The 21,965-nt window shown below is 39.5% G+C and overlaps 1 protein-coding gene across 2 annotated transcripts in view; it reads right to left on the reverse strand.

Moving 5' to 3' along the window:
- Positions 1-398: 398 nt before the first annotated feature.
- tln2b (talin 2b) overlaps positions 399-21,965 on the reverse strand; it is a 679,676-nt gene continuing 658,109 nt past the window's right edge. For both annotated transcript variants that reach the window (XM_039773443.1, XM_039773442.1), the window contains 5 exons: positions 18,642-18,767; positions 8,456-8,518; positions 8,166-8,348; positions 2,703-2,828; positions 399-1,379 (listed from right to left, as the gene is read on the reverse strand). In XM_039773443.1, the coding sequence (XP_039629377.1) occupies positions 1,251-1,379; positions 2,703-2,828; positions 8,166-8,348; positions 8,456-8,518; positions 18,642-18,767 (627 nt within the window). In that variant the 3' untranslated portion in view covers positions 399-1,250. The remainder of the gene's footprint in view (positions 1,380-2,702; positions 2,829-8,165; positions 8,349-8,455; positions 8,519-18,641; positions 18,768-21,965) is intronic.

Raw genomic sequence — 21,965 nt, forward strand, 5'->3', positions numbered from 1 at the left:
GGTTTAACGTCATTGCTACTGTGACACACGGCTGAGTTCAGTAGGCAGCTTCTTCCAAACAGAAGCGCTGAAGAAAAAAAACACAGCTGCGGCAGAAAGCAAAATATCGATATTCAATTGAGCCGTACTTCACGATATCAGCAACAAGTGTTCCAATACAAAATCAATACCTGATGTTCAAAAGGCTAAAAACCTTTCAATTATTACACTGAAAAGAAAGTGAGTTTCATTCCGAGAAACTCTGCAGCAGCTGAATACGAGCGCTTGACCCACATTTGGTTTTTACGGCTTACCACATCGGTACAGTCATTCGATGACCCAGGGTGGGTGCCATTGCAATAGTTATCCTCATCTCTTTATTTATATATATATATATATATATATATATATTTTTATTATTTTTTTTTACATCGGCAAATGTCTTTGGAAAATTATTTACATTTTAATGGGAAAATATGAATTAAAAGAAAGGAGTTAAACAACAGTAAGAGACAGTTATGAGAATGCACGAGTACTCGGACTCACGGTGTACATTCAATTAAGATCACGATGATTTGAAGAAGCAATTTTTAAGCTCCTTAATGCAGTACTGAGTACAAGTTTTCACATACAGAATCTTGAATCACATAGTCTTCTGTTCTCACATTTCCACTACATCTGCTCATGAAGAAGATGTTCAGCTGTACTTAACGTAAACCTCACCAACAGATTTAAGTTACTATTTACATTATTAACTGTAACAAGGAACACTGCACCAAAAAAACCCCACAAACTCCTCCAAACACAGGCTCCATGACTCTCGACTACAAATGACAGCCTCTTTAAGTTTATGGCACAATATTGACAAGTTTTGAATACTTGCTGGCTAACGATAGCTGCACACAGAGCGTAACTGATACTGACAGGCAAGTGTACACTTACTACTTGTATACTCACACTACTGCTATAAAGGCTTTTACACTCTGTTGGTCTTTGGTGACACGTCCAACCAAGGAGTTAAGCGTTTAGTGAACGAATCCTGTCTGCTCCTCAATGAGTCCCAGCACTTTCATAAGAACAGAGATTGGCTTCTACTGTAAGCACCTTCATGTGAATATCAGTTTGATGCTTTGGATGTGTGTATGACATTTGCTTTCCTCACTAGAATAAAGTGAAATAATGTTCTTAACTGTAACACTCAAAAATCATCCTGGATTTGATTAAAAAAAACAAACAAAACAAAAAAAACAGTAGTACATCTTTAAAGCCTTTCAATTCTCATCTTCCCTCAGCTCTGTCGGCAAGAACTTGTACTGCTGCTGCCTGATCTGAGCCAGCTTCTTCCTTGCCTCCTCCAGTTCCCGTTCTTTTCGAAGCATTTCCTCCTGTGCTGCGATTATCTGTTAAAAAGAAGAAGATCAGCACACTCCGATGATGTTCAGGTAAGTACAGGTGCCATCAAACGGCAGCTTCAACGGATTCAGAAGGCCACACAATAAATATTTAATTTGGGCTTGTAAAATATACAGTGGAAAGCAAAGTAGTTCTGCAGCTTTTACAAGTCTCTCTCTGCTGCTGTTACTATAAATGAAACTTTGCAGAGTGTCTGTAAATGGCTTTTTTATAGACATTCTAAAAGTACTCCATGTATAATGCTGGTCAGAAGTTTTGGATCACCACAGTTTTTCTTCAAGTTTGATAAACTAAACTGCAATGAATGACCTAAAATAATGAAAAGGTAAGCAGTAAACTGCCACTTCTAAGGGTAATAATGCTCTGTCTCTTTTCATTTGTTAATTGCCGTTACAATGGAATCTACACCTTTATACACTGTAATATTGTCCAAGTAGTATTTCAGAGGGTGTTGTGACTCACTCTCTTCCAGCTCTGCTTTAAGACACACAGAGGGGTTTCTAAGTAATCAACAGAAGTTGGGACACCTGTGCAAATGTGTTTGCTTCAACTTGCAAGGCTTCATTTACTTTAATTGCTGTAAAACATCTGTAGGTTGTAACCTGTTAGTTGTTCCCCGAAGAAGGCCCAATTGGAACATTCTGATATTTCCTTTATTTTCCATTTTTGATAACCTAAAATTTTAATTGAAATCTCTGGCAGTTTACTGATTATCTTCTCACAATTTTAGGTCATTCATTGCATTTCAACTGATTAATTTGAAGAAAAACTGCAAAAATGGAGATGTTCTAAAATGTTTGAGCAGTAGTGTAATCTGCAATTAAAAAATAATTAAAACATGAAACAAGCCATATAGTCACTGATTTAACATTTTATACTTGCCATTTTAGTTAAATCATAAAAAAAAAAATAAGAATAATCCTCAAAGCATCCACAATTGTAGAATTAAACAACACAAATCAATTTTAAAATCACAAGAGAGGCTATGTAAGTGTATTACTAGCTATTAGTGCCCCCTAGTGGGGACTTGCCTACACGGTTGTGGACACAAAGGCTTCTACTGTCACAGCTGCACAATCACTTCTCTGCACTTTAGGCTACATATCACCCATATACAGGACATTACAAGATTGTTCTCTGCACTGAAAATTAAAAGTATTTGACATTTAATCCCATCTCTCAAACGTCAAATGTGTTATGACAAACATACAGTTTGGACTTCTCTGTCTTTATTCATAAACAATATAAAGTTACAAAGTGAAACTATTTACATTCCCTCTCATTGTTCCCCGTGTATTTCACAGTCATACCTGAGCAATGCCGCCAACAAATTTCGTTTTCACCACAACGCTGTCATCATCCGTCTTGTCAAACGCTGCCTTCTGTGCTGCTCTCACCAAGCTGTCGGACGCTCGCTTGACAGCATTTCCAGCAGCCTAAAAATGACAAAGACGTTATTTAAAGCAGAGTAGCGGACAGGATATGGTTCAGGTTTCTCTTCTTGGGTAAAATCCGCATTCATGACTACCCCATCAAAGGAGAAACAGTGCAAAACTGGGACTCATGGGAGAGGAGCAAGACAGGAACTCACATAAGACTGCAGTGGCTACTTCTTTACTGTGCTTCAGTGTGCTTTGCGAATATTTCTACTTGGCTTGATTATAACATTTTCCGTTTACTTTCTCTTTTAATGCATTTTTAAATGCAAATGGATACAATTACTCTGATATATTTTGCTGGAAACATTTGTTCCCTCCAATATTAAACCATAAAACAAAAGGGCTATACAAGTATGCGCAATACTTTACTCAGTGAATTATCTAAAATAATTAGACTAATTTAGAGTAATATTTTAGATGAATAAGAAATCTAAAATAATCCCCTGCTTTAGGATTATTTGTTTATATTTGTACAAAGAATCTGGGATAACTTTCAAATGCGCAGTGCTGGTGCTGACACCTGATCATCTGCACAGTCGTTCCAAGTACACGCTTTGGGACGTTGGGGACATGCAGTCCCAATTTCAATGCTGACATGTTCAGACTCTATCCTCATGGCAGACTGCGAGTTTTGAGATTTTATTCCATGGACTTTTTAATATCGTTCACTATTTTCCAGTGTTAGTCATTATATTCCCCTGTTCAGGAGTTTAAAAATCTTTACGGGCCATAACTACAAACTTCATGGAGCAAGTAACATACAAAAAAGTGTTGGGTAGGTCAGTTACAAAATCCCTGGTAATATGTTCCTGTACTGTGTGTGGTGGAGGCAACGCTTCCAATAATTTAACGTTTTGCCTTGATTACTCTTACCACATACATTGACTTCAACATCTTGGCAAGGTTAAAGACACCAGAAACACCTTAAATTTATTCTCTAATTCACTCGATGTAAGGACAATAAAGAATTATTGCTCATCACAACATGTTTAGGCAAACAGAGTCAAGAACAAATAAACTATCTGGAGCTCTTCCAGGAGTAATGTTTGTTTGTAAAGCTTTCATAAATATTTGTTTGTATCTGGCTGACCTAGCTTATCCCGGCCAATACCCCCAAGCCGCCAGGTGGAGCCCTTCCTGCAGCGTGGAGATGCCCCAAATTCCAGCAGGGCATCATGGACCTTGGAGTTTTCCTTCACAGCCCTGCTGGATACCATGGGGGCTGCCAGAGGATGCTGCAGGGAGGCTCAAGGACGTGTATTATCCGTAAAGCCTGGAAGTACTTCCCTGTCACGAGGACAGAAGAAATAAAGTACTTCCGGGCTGAAGAAGAAGAAGAAGAAGAAGAAGAGTTTTCACCTGACACGGAAGTGCTGGGTAATCGGGTCAAGGACTATAAAAGACTCTGGGAAACACCAGAGCATTGAGTTGAGTTGGGAGGAAGGGTGACAACGCGTCTGGGAGTGGAGGATTGGATTATTTTATTGTTTATTATTATTGTATATGAATATTGTGGAGTGGAGGGTGCTTTGTGCACAATATAGTCAGAATAAATTAATATTTGGAACTTTTATCTGGTGTCTGGTGTCTGATCTGAGTGGTCAAGGGGAAGACAGCGCCCCCTATCTGTCACACCTAGTATTTTTATTTTTTTATCCCTATAAATTATGAGCTCCGTCTTATCTTCTACTTCACTTTTTTTTTTTTTCCACATATTATAAGAGTGTGATGATGAACTGTATTAATTACTGTGGATTGGTAATACACGACTATTTTTGGTATTTTATGGTTTTTATGGATCTTATCTGTTACATCATTTTATTAGATGTTTTAGTTATATAATCTACAGTATATGTACTTGTTTTAATTAAGCTGTTGAGCTGCTGGATCGCCTAAATTTCCCTTCGGGAATTAACAAAAAGATATTTTATTACTTCAGAACATTTAGCACTGTTCAGCAGAGAAGTCGAGTCGTACTCAACAGCAATGAATCCAAAGTAGCTACTTTTACCCCACCTTTAATATTTATGAACAATATTTAGCTATTTATTCATATTTGAAGGATGTAAATGTCTCCTGCCAGTAAAGTTTGCTTCAATTTGATTTGAAAATATTTTAATCACTACAATTACCTGGTGGAGAAGTTTGCTATTAGGCCAGACGCTGGTAATTTCTACATTTATTGGGTATTCTTAATAAGCAGGAGACAAGCTGCACCTATCCACAAGTACAGATAAATGCTTAAAATTATAACAGCTAATTTTTCCCTAAATGGGTGCAAATGCAGTTTCTGTTAGAGTTGATTTTTACTGTTAAATATGATTTACACTATTTGATTATACATTGTTGATTATATCCTTGTTAGCGGTTAGTGTTTGCCTTTAGCACACTTAGAAAGCAGTTTAATTAAAGCCTTTCAATGTGTGACCAGGTCCTGCTGTGCTGCACTGCCAATATGTGTACAAGATAAGCGATAAGAAACCACCATAATACAGAGCAGAAGATGTTCTGAATCCGAGGGTCCATTTATCAGGAAATTGCAATTACTAATCACGTATTCCTGCCTTTAACTGCGTATGTAAGAAGTGCAATCAACAGCTGAACGTGTCAACAAAGGTGTTCTTCCTATCCTGAACTGGCTGTGTGAAATTGACTTTGACTGTTCTAATAGAATGAAAAGCAGACATTAACAAAAATGTGCTGAGACTACCTTCTAAGTGAAAAAAACGGCTGTATTACTTGTAAGCACTTTGGGAACATGGAGTGAACAAACTGATGGATAACACCTTGGAATGGAAGCAATGATCTCAGACATCCATAACTATGAGCACATTCTGTACTTCTAACTGCTCAGAATTCATGCCGCTGCTGGAATTTTTTAAATCCTGCCATCTATCCTTTAAAGAAATGAGCTATAAAGCTATAAATTGGAAAGTGTGTGACAACAAGTGATGAGCAAAAAAAATGTACACTTCGATTTGCATACAGTTTCATAAGATTAGTCCTAGTTTTTGCAAATGATTTTGCAATTGCAACATGCAAAACCACCAGAAAGTGTTTTGGGGGACTTGACTTAATGTTTTCATTTTGGGGTTTAAAACAATAAATATTGCTCACAAAACCATTGTTCACACTTATATGTCTACTTGTGTTCTTTCCTGCACTTGATCTGTCACGCATCCATAAAATCAATTGTACTTGCTCCTTTCGTTCACATCAATACGTTTCTAAAAATTGTGACATGCTACATATTTCCAGGGACGCGCAGTTAGGGGAGGCAGGTGATTCAGAGCCTCACCTGTCATCATGGAATGTAAAAACATTTTATGACAACATAAAAAACATTTTTTCACTGGTCTGTGCTATAAATTTGTTATTTGTATTTTTCCAATAACTTTGATCACTTTTATAGTCAAAAATCGCTGAATTCACACATTTCTTGATCAAATACAGGAGAGAAACATGAGGGGTGGCAGCGATGAGATGAGCCGAGCCGAGCCTCCCCTCGGATTGCGCTCTCCCTCACACACAGGGTTGATGCATGCAATTGGCGCATGCTTGTTGCTGTCTCTCTGTATGTTGCCAATATGATGTTTGCAGACACGTTTATTATACATCCAGACTTTCCACAGTCTGCCTAATATCTTTAATGAATGTGTGCGACATATTTAGTCTTGCTGATCAGACATAAAACCGCAGTGAAAAGGTACAAGGTGAGGCAGACAGTACGGTGGTGCCCTGAAGGGGGCATATGTGAGCCCAACAGATGCTTTTTGCTGCTGTTCTACTACGCAGAGGCCCCAGGCGCCAATAAGTTAGCGATATCAGGAAGTCAAGTGCACTGCAGCGGTCTGTTTATTTTAATCTTTTGTTCCGACTGACTGCCAAAATGGAAGATTAAGACTTTTAAAACTAAAGGAAAATAAGGAGGACTTTTACAAGAAAGTGACGAGATTTGTGAGATATTCGTGGAGAAGGATAGGTGCATGGACTTTATTTACAAATAAAGGTCAGACCATAAATGGTTTTGAATGTTATAAAAAATGGAATCAGACTAATAAAAAAACAATCCAATATTTAAAAACTACATTTTGACCTTAAATAAAATACTCTTTTGCTTTTTTTTATTATTCTTTTGTTGAACAGTCTGTATTAAAATTGATTTAAGCATCAGAATTAAAAGCTATTAGAACAAGTAAATATTTCAATTAAGGTCAAAGTTGAAATTGTTTTTTTTTGTACACCACGCTGTACTTTCACTTGTATTGAATGAATATGAATTGTGGAATTGCAACTGCAAATTTAGAACACGTGGAGGGTGCAGAGAAAATGCACTCTCTCCGTTCTCTATCACCACTATAAATGTAACGTTCTTTCTTGACCAAATATGTATGTAAAGAATGCTGATGAGATATTAAACATAACCAGTAGTCAATATGCATGCTGCCAGTTGAATAGTGAATGTCTTACTTCTTGTGTTAATGGCATAAATTTCACTGGAAGTGATAGTCCATATTTTTTTTTTTTCAAAGCAGAAAACTTAAATTCATTGTAAAATTAATTTTGCATTAACCAATTTGTGTATCTCTGACAAAATACTGGCTGACTTTAAAGTTGAACAAAATTACCATATGCTTCCAGGGACTCTCATTGCCAACTGAGCAACCAACAAATATCAATCTAAGCTGCACATCCATGATGAGTTTTATGTTTAGCTATCATTACAGTATTGCTATGGCTATGACATGTGGGTCACCAAGCCTCTCTTGATCATACCACCACCACTTCAGTGTCATAGATGCCACTATCAGTTTTGGGCTGGTGACTTCACTTTAAGACACCGTGTAACAGCATAGGGAAGATGGCATCTGTATAGTTTTCTACCAGAGCTGGACTCACACTGGCTAATCACACACCACTACAGCCTTTAACACTTGCCTTAAAGGTTATGTCTGTGAAAATATTACAATATTCATATAAATGTAACAAAACAGCAGTGATTTTCTACTAGCTTACTAGATTTTACTTCAGGCCTTTGGACTTTTTGCTCAATCTACCTTTGATTTGATTTCTTTGGATGATCGCTGCACACTTGATAGCCTGAGACACACAAACACACAGTTCTTTGTGAAAAATACCATAGAAGCTGTTTTTCTGTCCTCTTTAACCATCCATCCATCCATTACCCAACCCGCTACATCCTAACTACAGGGTCTTTAACCAATTCCATTGAATATTTGCCATCCCACTGCTACACTATGGGGTCATTTTATTGTTTTTGCTGCTTTTCTAAGTACATATCAAGATCATCTGTGCTGGTGTTGCATTACCTACCTGCAATCTTCTCATTGCTTCAGAGTCCTGATCTGCCTTCACTTTACAGGCTACCAGGAGTTGTGCTGTGGATGCAGCTACTTGCTTGGCTGAAGAAATTAATTTTTCCTCACTGGCATGACCTTGAACAGATGCATTGGCAGCTTCACAAAGGTTACTAGTAGCCGCTGCCACCATGCGAGCCTAGGTGGGGGAACGTAAAAAACAGTCATAAAGCATTGCATGCAAAACAAAAGCTTTTTCAGTCCTGCTTCAAGAAAATAGAAAATGGTTTTGTTGCTCATACTTACAGCAGAAATGAGTCCTTGAGACCACTGGCCATCATCTACAGCATTAGCAGGGATGGATCCCACCTTAAAAGAAAGCAAAGCATCTCAAGTCAAAGTCTGCCATTTGTGTGGATTCCTGAGATGTAACAGTGCCCATTATGAAAGCCTCAAAATTTTTCTTGACCTTTGCACTTGTGAGCTCAGCAGCCATCTCAGAAGCATAGTTTATGACATTTGTGCAGGTACATTGTTGTCGGAACTCATTTAATAAATAACATCAGTCTAAGAGCGAACAGATTCCTTACAAGCCATTGTGGACGCTGGCCCGGACACACACAGACGGACATCGTTGTTGCACCCAACACATTTTTATTTACAAGTATTGTCACGTGCACTCCCCAGTGCCTCTTGCACCGTTCCCCCAAAGTCCAGGCCACACAGTTCCAGTGCCTCCAGCTCCGTCCTCTTCCACCCGACTTCTGCCCATGACTGGAGGGAGGCGGCCCCTTAAATAGGAACCCGGATGGGCTCCAGCTGCTTCCCGGCATTCCTCGGTAGCCACGCCCCAGTGTGGCGGAAGTGCCGGCTGCGCGCCCGGAAGCTGTCCGGGTGTCCCCTGTAGTCTTCCCCCCAGCACTTCTTGGTGTGGCGGAAGTGCTGGGCTCCCGGGATATTCAGACACTGGGGCGCCGCCTGTCGGTGGCCACGGGTCCCTTCAGGGCTGGGCTTCCAAGCCCTTTACCCAAAGCCCCCAACATAACCAGGACGAATGCCCCCTCGCGGTCTGGAGGAGGCACAAGCCCTCCTCCGGTCCTCCGGGGCGTCCCGGCTGGGGACCACACCATATATGCTAAAACAATCAGTTCATGTTGGGAAATGCTTATTAAATTCCTCAAAACTAATTTCATGTGACAAAAAACTAAAACAATATAGATGTTGGGTGTAAAATACTGATTGATCTAGTTTTTTTGCCTCAAGCATGCATTTTTTTTTCCACAAGCTAAAAACTTAATTAATATGTCTGATTGACTCAACTATCCAGCCATCCATCCATCATCCAACCCGCTATATCCTAACTACAGGGTCACGGGGGTCTGCTGGAGCCAATCCCAGCCAACACAGGGCACAAGGCAGGAAATAAACCCCAGGCAGGGCGCGCACAGACACACTCACCCATTCTAGGGACAATTTAGAATCACCAATGCACCTAACCTGCATGTCTTTGGACTGTGGGAGGAAACCGGAGTACCCGAAGGAAACCCACACAGACATGGGGAGAATATGCAAACTCCACGCAGGGAGGACCCGGGAATCGAACCTGGGTCTCCTAACTGCAAGGCAGCAGCGCTACCCACTGCGCCACCTGGACTCAACTAAAGGGACAAAAAATATGACAGCAATAGGATAGTCTCGAACCCTCTGATGCTCAATATTTCACTAGGTAAGCTTAAAATAAGGGACCCTAAATAAATAACCCTCTTAATGCAGGTTAAGTGCCTTGCTCAAGGGCCCAGTGGAGTGAGATATAGTGGCTGTAAAAATGGTGTGTGGCCCCAATTTTATTAAAAACATGACTGCTACAAAAATAAATGACAATGTTCATAACTTTTGAACTGTTAATGTTAGATGCATGACATATTCAGGGATTGTTATTTAGTACAGTAGAACCCCAAGTATCCAAGGTAATGTGGACTAATGCTATCCTGTGGCGAATTTAACTCACGTTTTGAAACAATGACACTGTAAGGACAAGCAGGCTTAAATTATCAAGGGACCCTGAGCAATCCTTTCTAAAAAGAGTGGGCAGAAATGCAGAATTGAGCATTTACTGTGAAACTACATGCTTTATGATGACCAAAGATACCAAGTTACTAGTTCAATCGCTGCTTTTTAGGACCTTAACATGTTTTTGAGGAGTGAGCCTACTGTATGAAATAGATACAGACAACAGCATTATACTTGCAACGCACCTGGAGATTGTGATTATTATAATTTAAAATAAAATGTATTTGTTGACTAATGAACTGTTTTGAGTAAAATAACACAGAATTTGCCGAATTGCTCCTGGCACTGTGGAAATCAAACCATACAGAGGGCACATCCAGGGCTGATTTCATTTGTACTATGTGTTAATTTTGATGTGGTCACTGGATGCAGACCTGGAAAATTTAAAATCAAACTCTGAGATAGGCTTTTAGAAAGCAAGAAGCGGCAACAGCGTCTAATATGTTAACATACCATTGGTATAACGTCACAGAAGCCCAAATAAGGAATAAACAGCGCTTACCGCAAGTATCACCTCGGCTGACAAGTAGCGAGGCCCAAGACTTTGTGGAGATTCAATGAGTAATTCATCCTATTCAGGGTGCCAGAGATGAGTCAAGCAAGCTAAACAGAGCCAAATAAAGCTGCAGGCTAAAGCAGCATTCCAAAGAAGCTTTACATATGGCATAGTCATTCCAGAAGAGCTCAAAGAAATGCTCTTTTTATTAGAGTAAAATAAAATTAACAAAAGTTAAATGTATGATTAATATTATTTAGTGATTGGATTAAACATTAGGCAATGAACAGGTGACTGATTCACCAATACTGTACTTGAGCGCTCTCTGTAATGGACTGGTGCCTTGAATGGGTACATCTTCATTCTACCAGTTACTATACAGTATTAGATTAGATAAACTTTATTAATCACAAGGGGAAATTTAGATGCATACAGCAGCAGAAACATAAAAAACAAAGATACAGACTTAGGACAATTAATACAACTAATCAATTGATAAATACAGTCATATGAAAACGTTTGGGAACCCCTCTCAGCCTGCATAATAATTGACTCTCCTTTCAACAAAAAAGGTAACAGTGGTATGTCTTTCATTTCCTAGGAACATCTGAGTATTGGGGTGTTTTCCGAACAAAGATTTTCAGTGAAGCAGTATTTAGTATGAAATTAAATCAATTGTGAAAAACTGGCTGTGCAAAAATGTGGGTCCCCTTGTAATTTTGCTGATTTGAATGCCTGTCACTGCTCAATGCTGATTACTTGCAGCACCAAATTGGTTGGATTAGCTTGTTACACCTTGAACTTCATAGACAGGTGTGTCCAATCATAAGAAAAGGTATTTAAGGTGGTCAATTGCAAGTTGTGCTTCCCTTTGACTCTCCTGTGAAGAGTGACAGCATGGGATCCTCAAAGCAACTCTCAAAAGATCTGAAAACTAAGATTGTTCAGTATCATGCTTTAGGGGAAGGCTACAAAAAGCCATCTCAGAGGTTTAAACTTTTAGGAATGTAATCAGAAAATGGAAGCCCACAGGCACAGTTGCTGTTAAACCCAGATTTGGCAGGCCACGAAAAATACAGGAGCGGCATATGTGCAGGATTGTGAGAACGATTACAGACAACCCACAGATCACCTCCAAAGAACTGCAAGAACATCTTGCTGCAGATGGTGTATCAGTACATTGTTCCACAACTCATTGCAATTTGCACAAAGAACATCTGTATGGCAGGGTGATGAGAAAGAAGCCCTTTTTGCACTCACACTACAAACAGAGTCTCTTGTTGTATGCCAATGCTCATTTATTCAAGCCAGATTCATTTTGGAACAAAGTGCTTTGGACTGATGAGACAAAAATTGAGTTATTTGGTCATAACAAAAAGCGCTTTGCATGGCGGAAGAAGAAAACTGCATTCCAAGATAAACACCTGCTACCTACTGTCAAATTTGGTGGATTTTCCATCATGCTATGGGGTTGTGTGGCTAGTTCAGGGACTGGGGCCCTTGTTAAAGTCGAGGTACAGATGAATTCAACCCAATGTCAGCAGATTCTTCAGGATAATGTTCAAGCATCAGTCACAAAGTTGAAGTTACACAGGGGTTGGATATTCCAGCAAGACAATGACCCAAAACACAGTTCGAAATCTACAAAGGCATTCATGCAGAGGGAGAAGTAGAATGTTCTGGAATGGCCATCACAGTTCCCTGACTTGAACATCATCAAAAATCTCTGGGGTGATTTGAAACAGGCTGTTTATGCTCAGCAGCCATCAAATTTAACTGAACTGGAGAGATCTTGTATGGATGAATGGTGAAAAATACTTCCATCCAGAATCCAGACACTCATCAAAGGCTATAGTAGGTGTCTACAGGCTGTTATATTTGCAAAATGAGGCTCAACTAAGTATTGATGTAATATCTCTGTTGGGGTGCCCAAATTTATGCACCTGTATAATTTTGTTATGATGCATATTGCATATTTTTTGTTAATCCAATAAACTTAATGTTACTGCTGAAATACTACTGTTTCCATAAGGCATATCATATATTAAAAGGAAGTTGCTACTTTGAAAGCCCAGCCAAAAATCCAAAGAGCTAACTTTTTCATATGACCGTCAATAAATGTATATTGCGCAGAAATGTCAAAAAGAACTTAAGAGTATGTCGGGAGGAAGCTTTGAATTGCCTGATAGCAGTGGGCAGAAAACAATTCAGTAAAATATCCATGAAAAGTTCAGGAATGGCCACACAAGTGTTACAAATGAAGAACACCCTCCTGCATCCACTAGTGCTGACAAAATAGAATGGCATGTGGGATGGATCAGACAAACTGGAGTGTGACTGTTGGACTAAGCGTGCTTAATAACCTTGGACATTATATTACAAAAGTGTAAATTCTGAATTAATTTTTATAAATACTATACTCTGCAGATACTTTTTGACTCTGTCATGCACATGTACCTGGAGATCACCTTCCTGGCTCTGCTGGGGTAAGCATTGCCATGATGGGATTAGAGGAGGGCGCTCACACTAATGGTTTCTCCCTTTCCACCCGCTGCTCTGAGAAGCACCAGGAAATCACCCGACTGCAGTGCCCACAGCCAGCCCTGCCCTTCCAGTTGGTGTCTATAAAAATCCAAAGGTCCCCAGATGAGGTTGTCTGCTTTTTGGACCTGAACTTGGCCTGGAGCAAGCTCCCATGTAATACATGAACCCTCCACGAGAGGAACCTTTTTCTATTGTGCCAGGCAACACGCCGAGATTTTCCATTATTGTTGCCACTGAGCACAGTTTTTGTTTGCCAATTGAATGGTTACACCCGGCTGGTGCCCCCAACATTCCGAGGTGGCAATTCTGCCAAGCCCTATAACTATAGTCTGCCTAAACACTAGAATTACCAGAGCCTACGAAAAAACTCGTAATTCCGTCCCACCTTAAACTGCTTCTTAAATCCCTTCACACCTCTCCGCCAGCGCCCTTTGTCTTCTAAATGTGCTGATAAAGAGCAGCCGGCTATTCCATCCCCCACCAATTTAGAACGTGCACAAACTTCTCTCAGCTCATGCCTTGATTGAGTATCTGGGAGTGAAGTGGAGTTTTAGAGTGGAAATAATAGATCGTTGTTTGGAACACACGTATTTCATGTCTGTTCCGTTTCTACAGTAATCTGTGTCAACACATTGTTAAAACAGAAACTTTTTTATATTCTAGTAGTAGATGACAAAATGTAGGCATAAACTATATAATGTATGAAGCCTGAAGTCCAAATAGCAAAGAAACATTTTCACAAGAATAACACAATTGCACTTTTATTCAAACATATAACTGCAGAAACAAAAAGCCGCCTAAACATGTGACATTGACACCAGTCTACTGTAACTGACTCCGTGGCTCAATAGACTCAGCCCCCGCTTGGGAATCAAGGGGTCGTGGGTTCGATCCTGCGCGCCTCCGTTTTGAGAAGTAAACTGCTCTTGTCTTACTGTTTTAGAATAAAAGCATACATTTGATTTCAGTCTGTAACAGCCGGTGCAGTTTATGATCCTTGTAAAGGTTAGCTTTTTTTTTTATTCACTTTTCATTCTCTCAGTCGAGTTCAGAATCAAGCAATACAACCCCATCTGACACGGCTGTTTTCACTAAAGACGCTATAGCTCTGCAGTGTACCACGATGCATACTAACGCACAATCACCCCGGTTCTGACACACAAACGCTGTATATATGCAATCATCAGACACTCCCCATCTGCCCGTGCCGTTCAAGCACAGGAACATATATTGGTGTAAAGGTATAACAAAAGTGCACTTTTATTCAAGTGCACTTTTTCCATCGCCTTTTCCTGTAAGAAGCAGTGTACACACTTCTCTCTATGCTGTGGTTTCTATTACACACCTGAAAGAAAGAGGCAATATATGTGAAAATATAATCGCACTAATGCAATATTATTTGAAAACGAACAGCGTCAGATCGGGTGTAAATTTATGCAGGAACTGGAAATTCTCTGATGCGGGACCTTTCCCCAGGGAAGAAAGTACAGTGTCAGGTGCTCATTCAGTATAATAGAAACCATAGCACAGAGAGGTGTGTACACTGCAACAAGTACACGTGTCGTAAATGTAGGAAGGACGGTCCTTGGGTGTGTGGGAACTGTTAATATTTGAATGTGATGATTTCATATAGCACGGAATGAAAATCTGCACTTCTTAGCATTGCACCATGCAAGATGTCGTATCAATCGCCTACTGTAACTTGCTTTCTTTTTCTTGGTTATACAGGTAGTTTTGAATAAAAGTGCACTTGTTTTGTTTGCGAAATGAAGTGTTTGCGTGCACTTTTCGTGGCATTACACGTGTATTTTTTGAGCATGCCCGTTTGAGCAGTATAAAATATTGAAAAGTATAACAAAACAACGGGCAGATGGGGAGTGTCTGATGATTGCATATAGCGCCGAACTTACTGCTCTTTACTATTCTCTCCTCTGCGTGCCCTGGAGTACAAAAGAAACAGAATACAGGCGCTATAGCTCTGTGCTGTACCACGATGCATACTAACGCCCCCACCGGTTCTGACACACAGGCGCTGGCGAAGCTGCCTTCTTCGTATCGCACCGTCACTTGATTTTCTTTTTATTCAGTTTTATTGAGTGTTCCTCCCAGTCCTCGCATGTTGCTGTATGCTGGATAGAGAGAAGTGTGTACACTGCTTCTTACAGGAAAAGCGATGGAAAAAGTGCACTTGAATAAAAGTGCACTTTTGTTATACTTTTACACCAAATATGTTCTGTGTTTGAGCGACACGGGCAGATGGGGAGTGTCTGATGATTGCATATAGCGCCGAAGTTACTGGTCTTTACCATTCTTTCCTCTGCATGTCCTGTAGTACAAAGAAAAAGCATACAGCAACATGCGGGACTGGCAGGAACACTCAATAAAACGAAAAGCAAGTGACGGTGAGATACGAAGAAGGCAGCTTCGCCAGCGTTTGTGTGTCAGAACCGGGGTGATTGTGCGTTAGTATGCATCGTGGTACACTGCAGAGCTATAGCGCGCTTTAGTGAAAACAGCCGTGTCAGATGGGGTTGTATGGATTGATTCTGAACGCGACTGAGAGAGTGAAAAGTGAATAAAAAAAAAAAAAGCTAACCTTTACAAGGATCATAAACTGCACCGGCTGTTACAGACTGAAATCAAATGTATGCTTTTATTCTAAAACAGTAAGACAAGAGCAGTTTACTTCTCGAAACGGAGGGGCGCAGGATCGAACCCACGACCCCTTGATTCCAAGCGGGGGCTGAATCTATTGAGCCACGGTGTCAGTTACAGTAAACTGGTGTCAATGTCGCATGTTAAGGCGGCTTTTTGTTTCTGCAGTTATATGTTTGAATAAAAGTGCAATTGTGTTATTCTTGTGAAAATGTTTCTTTGCTATTTGGACTTCAGGCTTCATACATTATATAGTTTATGCCTACATTTTGTCATCTACTACTAGAATATAAAAAAGTTTCTGTTTTAACAATGTGTTGACACAGATTACTGTAGAAACGGAACAGACATGAAATGCGTGTGTTCCAAACAACGATCTATTATTTCCACTCTAAAACTCCACTTCACTCCCAGATACTCAATCAAGGCATGAGCTGAGAGAAGTTCGTGGACGTTCTAAATTGGTGGGGGGATGGAATAGCCGACTTCTCTTTATCAGCACATTTAGAAGACAAAGGGCGCTGGCGGAGAGGTGTGAAGGGATTTAAGAAGCAGTTTAAGGTGGGACGGAATTACGAGTTTTTTCGTAGGCTCTGGTAATTCTAGTGTTAAGTAGTGTGCACATAGGAGTTCACGTAATTGTTACCATCTTTTTCTTCCTCAGCTAATAAATCATAGATGCATTTATTGCCTGTAATATACTGACTATCTATCAGAAAACCGTGACAAGTGATTGTTTCTGTATTAAATGTATGTAGGTGGCATAAACTGAACATGACATTTAGAGAACTTGAGTGTTTACTGGTTTATAGATGCTTTTGTCCTATGATGTTAATACTATGCTTGAAAGTACCTGATAGAGTGGAGATACTCAATGTTGTATGCATACATGTTTTTTGTATCTAACTTCTTATGGAACGGCTGAAAGTTGTAAAAGGTGCCTGAATACATGGAAGTGTCATCTAAGGCCAATAAACCTTTGCCAGCAACCTGAGTATTGAAACAAGTGTAATTAAAAAACAAATTTCCATAGTCCATCCTGGTGCCTGAAAGTGGTTTACATGCAAGGAGGAATTTCACTGTAGTCTATACACAAGACAATAATGACTTTATAAACCCCATACTGTAATTGAACAGTGCTTTTGTTATTTGCAAAAAAACTTACTTCAGTTTTATATTCAATGTATTATTCATAAAAGGGTGAGCCAATCGTTTACGGTGTTTACTATGTGACTGTGATCAATAACCAGGTGTTTTGTGCAAACCAAAGCATCCTGCAATTCCAATAAATAAAAAAATGAAGTGAACTTTCATTTAACAGACAGACAGACAGACAAACAGATAGATAGATAGATAGATAGATAGATAGATAGATAGATAGATAGATAGATAGATAAAGTACATACATACAATTGTATGAACACACACACACCAGAAAGAATAAAATAATAAAAAAAAGAAAACTTCTGACTTGGCTGTCACAGCCACAGTGACACATTATGCAAACATATTGTTGTTGGTATAAAGGAGACCCATAGTGTTTCTTGACACAATTCTGCTGAATGATGCATTAGCTGAAAGTGTTCATGTGTCAGAGAGAGGATGTGCAGCATTGTTCATAATGGCACTCAGTTTTATTTTAATTCTCTCCTTTGTTCCTCAGTTTTATTTTAACTCTCTCCTTTGTTGCTACCTGCAGTGGTCCATAATGCATCCGATAACTGAGCCTGGTCTTTTAATTAGCTTCAGTGGGCCTTTCTTGAAGTGATATTACTAGCGCAGCACAAGAAAATTACACTGGCTATCACAGAGCTGTAGAAGACGTGAAAGATGGCATTACCCAAATTGAAGGAGTGCAGTCTCCTAAGGAAAAAGAGCCTGCTCTGCCCTTTCTTCTACAGTTTGACAGTGTTATGAGACCAGTCAATCTGTCATTGATGTGGACCCCCAAGTAATTGTATGAATGCACCACCTGTACATCCACTCTCTGAATAGTGACCGCACATAGGGGCACTTTGGTGTGGTGAGAGTCAGTAACCAGTTCTTTGGTTTTGGTGATGCTAAGATGCAGACAGTTCTCTTTGCACCAACAAACAAAGTTCTCCACCTGATTCCTGTACTCTGTCTCATCCCCTTTATCAATACAACCTCATAAGTACAGAATCATCTGAGAATTTCTGCAGCTGACATGACCTGGTGTTATATTTATAGTTGGAGGTGTACAGAGTAAAGAGAAAAGGAGACAGGACAATTCCTTATGGTGCTCCAGTGTTGCTCACATCCGTATCAGAGACACAGTCCTTGAATCTCACAAACTGTAGTCTGCCTGACCGGTAGTCCATTACCCAGAGCACCGCAGGCTCCTCTGCCTGCATATGTCTGAGGATGGCCGGATGGTATTGAAAGTACTGGATAAATCATAAAAATGATCTTCACTGTGCTGCCAGCTTTGTCCAGGAGAGAGGAAGCCTTGTGGAGCAGACAGATAACTGCATCCTCCACTCCAATCTCTGCCTGATAGGCAAATGACAGTTGATCCAGGTGGTCAACCACCTGAGGAATCATATTTTCCATGTAGTCATAAAAATGAGAGAGTTCAGGATATTTTCATTAAGTGATTTCAAAATGAAGGTAAAAATCCAACTTTTTTTTTTCTCCCCCAAATCATGGTTAGATATATTTTGCTATACATGATTCACTACTAACACACTGGCTTACAACACCAACCTTGCCCTGTGCCACCAGCTCCCTCTGTGCCGCGGATGCAGATTTAACCAGAGCACTTGTCGCTGCAGCAATGGACTTGGCTGCCTCCAAAATTTGCTCCTCAAAGTCCAAGTTTTCATCTGCTTGCTAAAAAATAGAAAGAGCATCATCAACATATACATGTTAGTTTCACTAGATTAAAAAAGAAAAGACACAATGTAGAACAAAACTATAGCAGTTTACGAGTATTTTTGCTCTAGAATTGCAAGTCACATTCTACAATGTCATTTTCAAATGCTGCAGTTCAGATGAAGGCTCTCCCATTCCATTGCTTACATAAATCAGTTTATTTAGCACTTTATTTTAAACACACATTTTAGCAATAGGCATGTCTCTAGTACAGATCTGATTTAATAGGGCATAAAGCAAAAACGTGGAAAAATCCTTTATATGATGTAAATGCAGCTTCTCACTGCTTTACCGTTTTAAACCTGACTAATGAGCAAATTATCTGGAACTGAAACATTAGGAATGTTGTGAGGAAAAGCAAACAGTTGTAACAAACTGCTATTATATTAATATCCTGAAATGGGAAGAAAGACATTAATACTAAAAACACTTTCTTGAAAAGAAAATCGTTGCACATTCCAAACTCCACTACAGATCAAGTAGACTGGTTCATCAGTTGATGCTGATTTTCTTTAAAATGTTAGCACTGTTTGAGTAGTTGTGGCTGACTTCTGCCAACAGTGCTTCGTTTCACATTTAAGGAACATGCAATAGACATACAAATAAAGAGGGAGCCCTCTTGGTGCCAACCCAGACCCAGAATAAAATGCTGGAGCAACATAAAATATGATAAATAATGTTTTTATTTATCTGAAATATAAGGGGGTGATGAATATATGGAATAAAACCATAAAAGACGCAAGGGCCACTACTGACCCTGACTAAACGAGTGTGTCCTCTATCAGTCATGCAGCTGGCTTAGTTGGACTTCCAGTCACACTAAAATCCCACTGCCACTCTCTCCTCAGTTAATCTTTTTTTTTATTTGGCTTCCTTCCCAGCTGAGCACTTCATCCAACCCTCTCCTGACTGCAGGCCAAATAAACAACTGGCAGGGCCTGCCGATTAACCCCATACAGCCAATAACCTCTCAAAGTACACGAGGATTCAAATCCTGGTATCTTGCAAAATTGCAGGTTCACTTTATTTGGGGGTCTCTTATGTATGCTTACGTTAAATCTACAAACTTCTGTAAGGGTTGCTGTGTCACCTCAGAGTTCAAGCTCTGCACCCTCTTCAGTCATCATGATTATGGGATGAGAAATGCAGACTCTTGCATTTAAGTACTGCACACTGTATTAGAATCTTAATATTTTCACTCTTTTCAGTAAAGAAATAAAATGAAGCTGCTGATTTAAAATAAACCCTGCAATGTGAATATAGCTCGCAAATACTGAATTTCAGGCGAAGAGTAGAAAACACTTTTCCACAGACAACATGGCATCAATTGTGGCTGAAAGAAGCTCTTTGTGGCCTTCAGAACTCAGTGCAGTATTATTGCCTAAACTGTATGGATGAAGAACTGCTCAGTTTTTGTTGAGCTTTTGCTCTTCTGTTTGCTCCTGCCCTTGGACATTAATGTCACTTTCGGGTTTCTTTTGTTTTAAATATGGTACATAACAACAGAGTAAGACTTTGATTTCCTATTAATAAAAGTTAATTTTTGGCCTTCTCTTTCAAATATGATGATAAAAATTACTTCACCTTTGTTTTGCATCCTCATGTTATTTTTGGATAACTCTACTAAGAAGTCTAACTAGTTAGCCTAAGTCTAACGAGATTCACAGGTCACAGAATGCTGGTGCACAGAAGTTGCTACCACTGCTCCCTGTTAACCACATTTTTCGTTAAATTTCGCATTAGCCAACCAAAATTCTACCTTCATGATTTCTGTTCCAAAAGCTTTCCCTCATTTGCAGCTCTTTAAAGCTCAAGCAATGTCAAGCGTCTGTAGTCCAGCATCACATCTCGTATGCAAAGTCCACAATGCCAAGAGCATAACCTGAGAGGCACGTCATTCCTGCTGGTCACTAAATACTCTTAGCAGGCCTCTGGGAGATTAGGCTTTTTCTTTGGAGGTCATGCTGTGCTGAATTATGTCGTTATAACCTTTGTTATATTTTTAAAACCTTAAAGGAATTCTCCATTCAAAACTAATATTTTTAATATGTTATGTAGTTTGTAGTGATGGCCAATAGTAATTCTAATCTCATGTTTTCATGGAGAATGGAGATAAGAAATTTTCTGATAGAAGGGGAATCTACTGAGACCAATGCTGGACCACAGCAAACAATATAAAAATTGCCCATTAAATAAATCTCATGCATTTTATTTGATATTTATTTAACAGTACTTTAAAAACACTTCATGCACTATGTCTGTTGTGAGCATAGAACTGGATGACTTGACGTGTGGCTCATGCAATATGAGTAATTAAAGATTTTGTCACTTACTTCCTCCTGGCCATCTGACCTTATCATGGCACTCATTTTTCGAGGCTTAGAATACAATATTATATACTAGACTCTACTTTTCTACTAGTTATAAATCTAAGTTTGTATTGATTTATTTTCTATTAATCATTTTTTTTCTAGCCTAATTGAACTTGTTTTTCTTTTCTAGTAACTATTTCTTTGACATCCTGGAAAGTAACTGTAAATGAAAATGTGCGATAGAAATAAACGTTTTTGTTATTGTTTCTTGTCACACATGGGGTAACTAACATATAACGCCTTTAACACCTCACCGGCTATGTACTCTGAAGACTTCAGATGTAATGCCACTCAGCTGCTGACCTCACTTAACTTAATCTCGTAGTTGTAGGAAGCCACAACCTATCCACCCTGCAGTGCTCAGTTTAAGGTAGGAGCCAACTGTGAATGCTGAATGGGGTGCCAGTTGATCTTATACCATAAATTCACATTTATTTACAGTTTACACAACCAATTTACACCCACCAATCAACATGTTTCATATATAAGGCAAGACCCACACAGACAATAGAAGAATACACCAGCTTCACAGAGACAGTGAGCAGGCAGGGGTTTGAACTTGTGTTCTGAAACAGTGAGGTAACAGTACTCACTACCGAGACTGCATAACTCCCAGTTTGAAACTTATATGGGCCAATACATAGCATATCATCAAGACTGGCTGACCGATTATCTAATTGTGGCTTGTCTTTCAGTCACTGCCTCCAGACAATGTTAAACCCATTCTTTTATTTTACAGTAAGATGGGCTCACACAGAGTTCACACCATATGGACTTAGTAGGA

The sequence above is a fragment of the Polypterus senegalus genome, chromosome 12, assembly GCF_016835505.1.
Source record: "Polypterus senegalus isolate Bchr_013 chromosome 12, ASM1683550v1, whole genome shotgun sequence".
NCBI lineage: Eukaryota > Metazoa > Chordata > Cladistia > Polypteriformes > Polypteridae > Polypterus > Polypterus senegalus.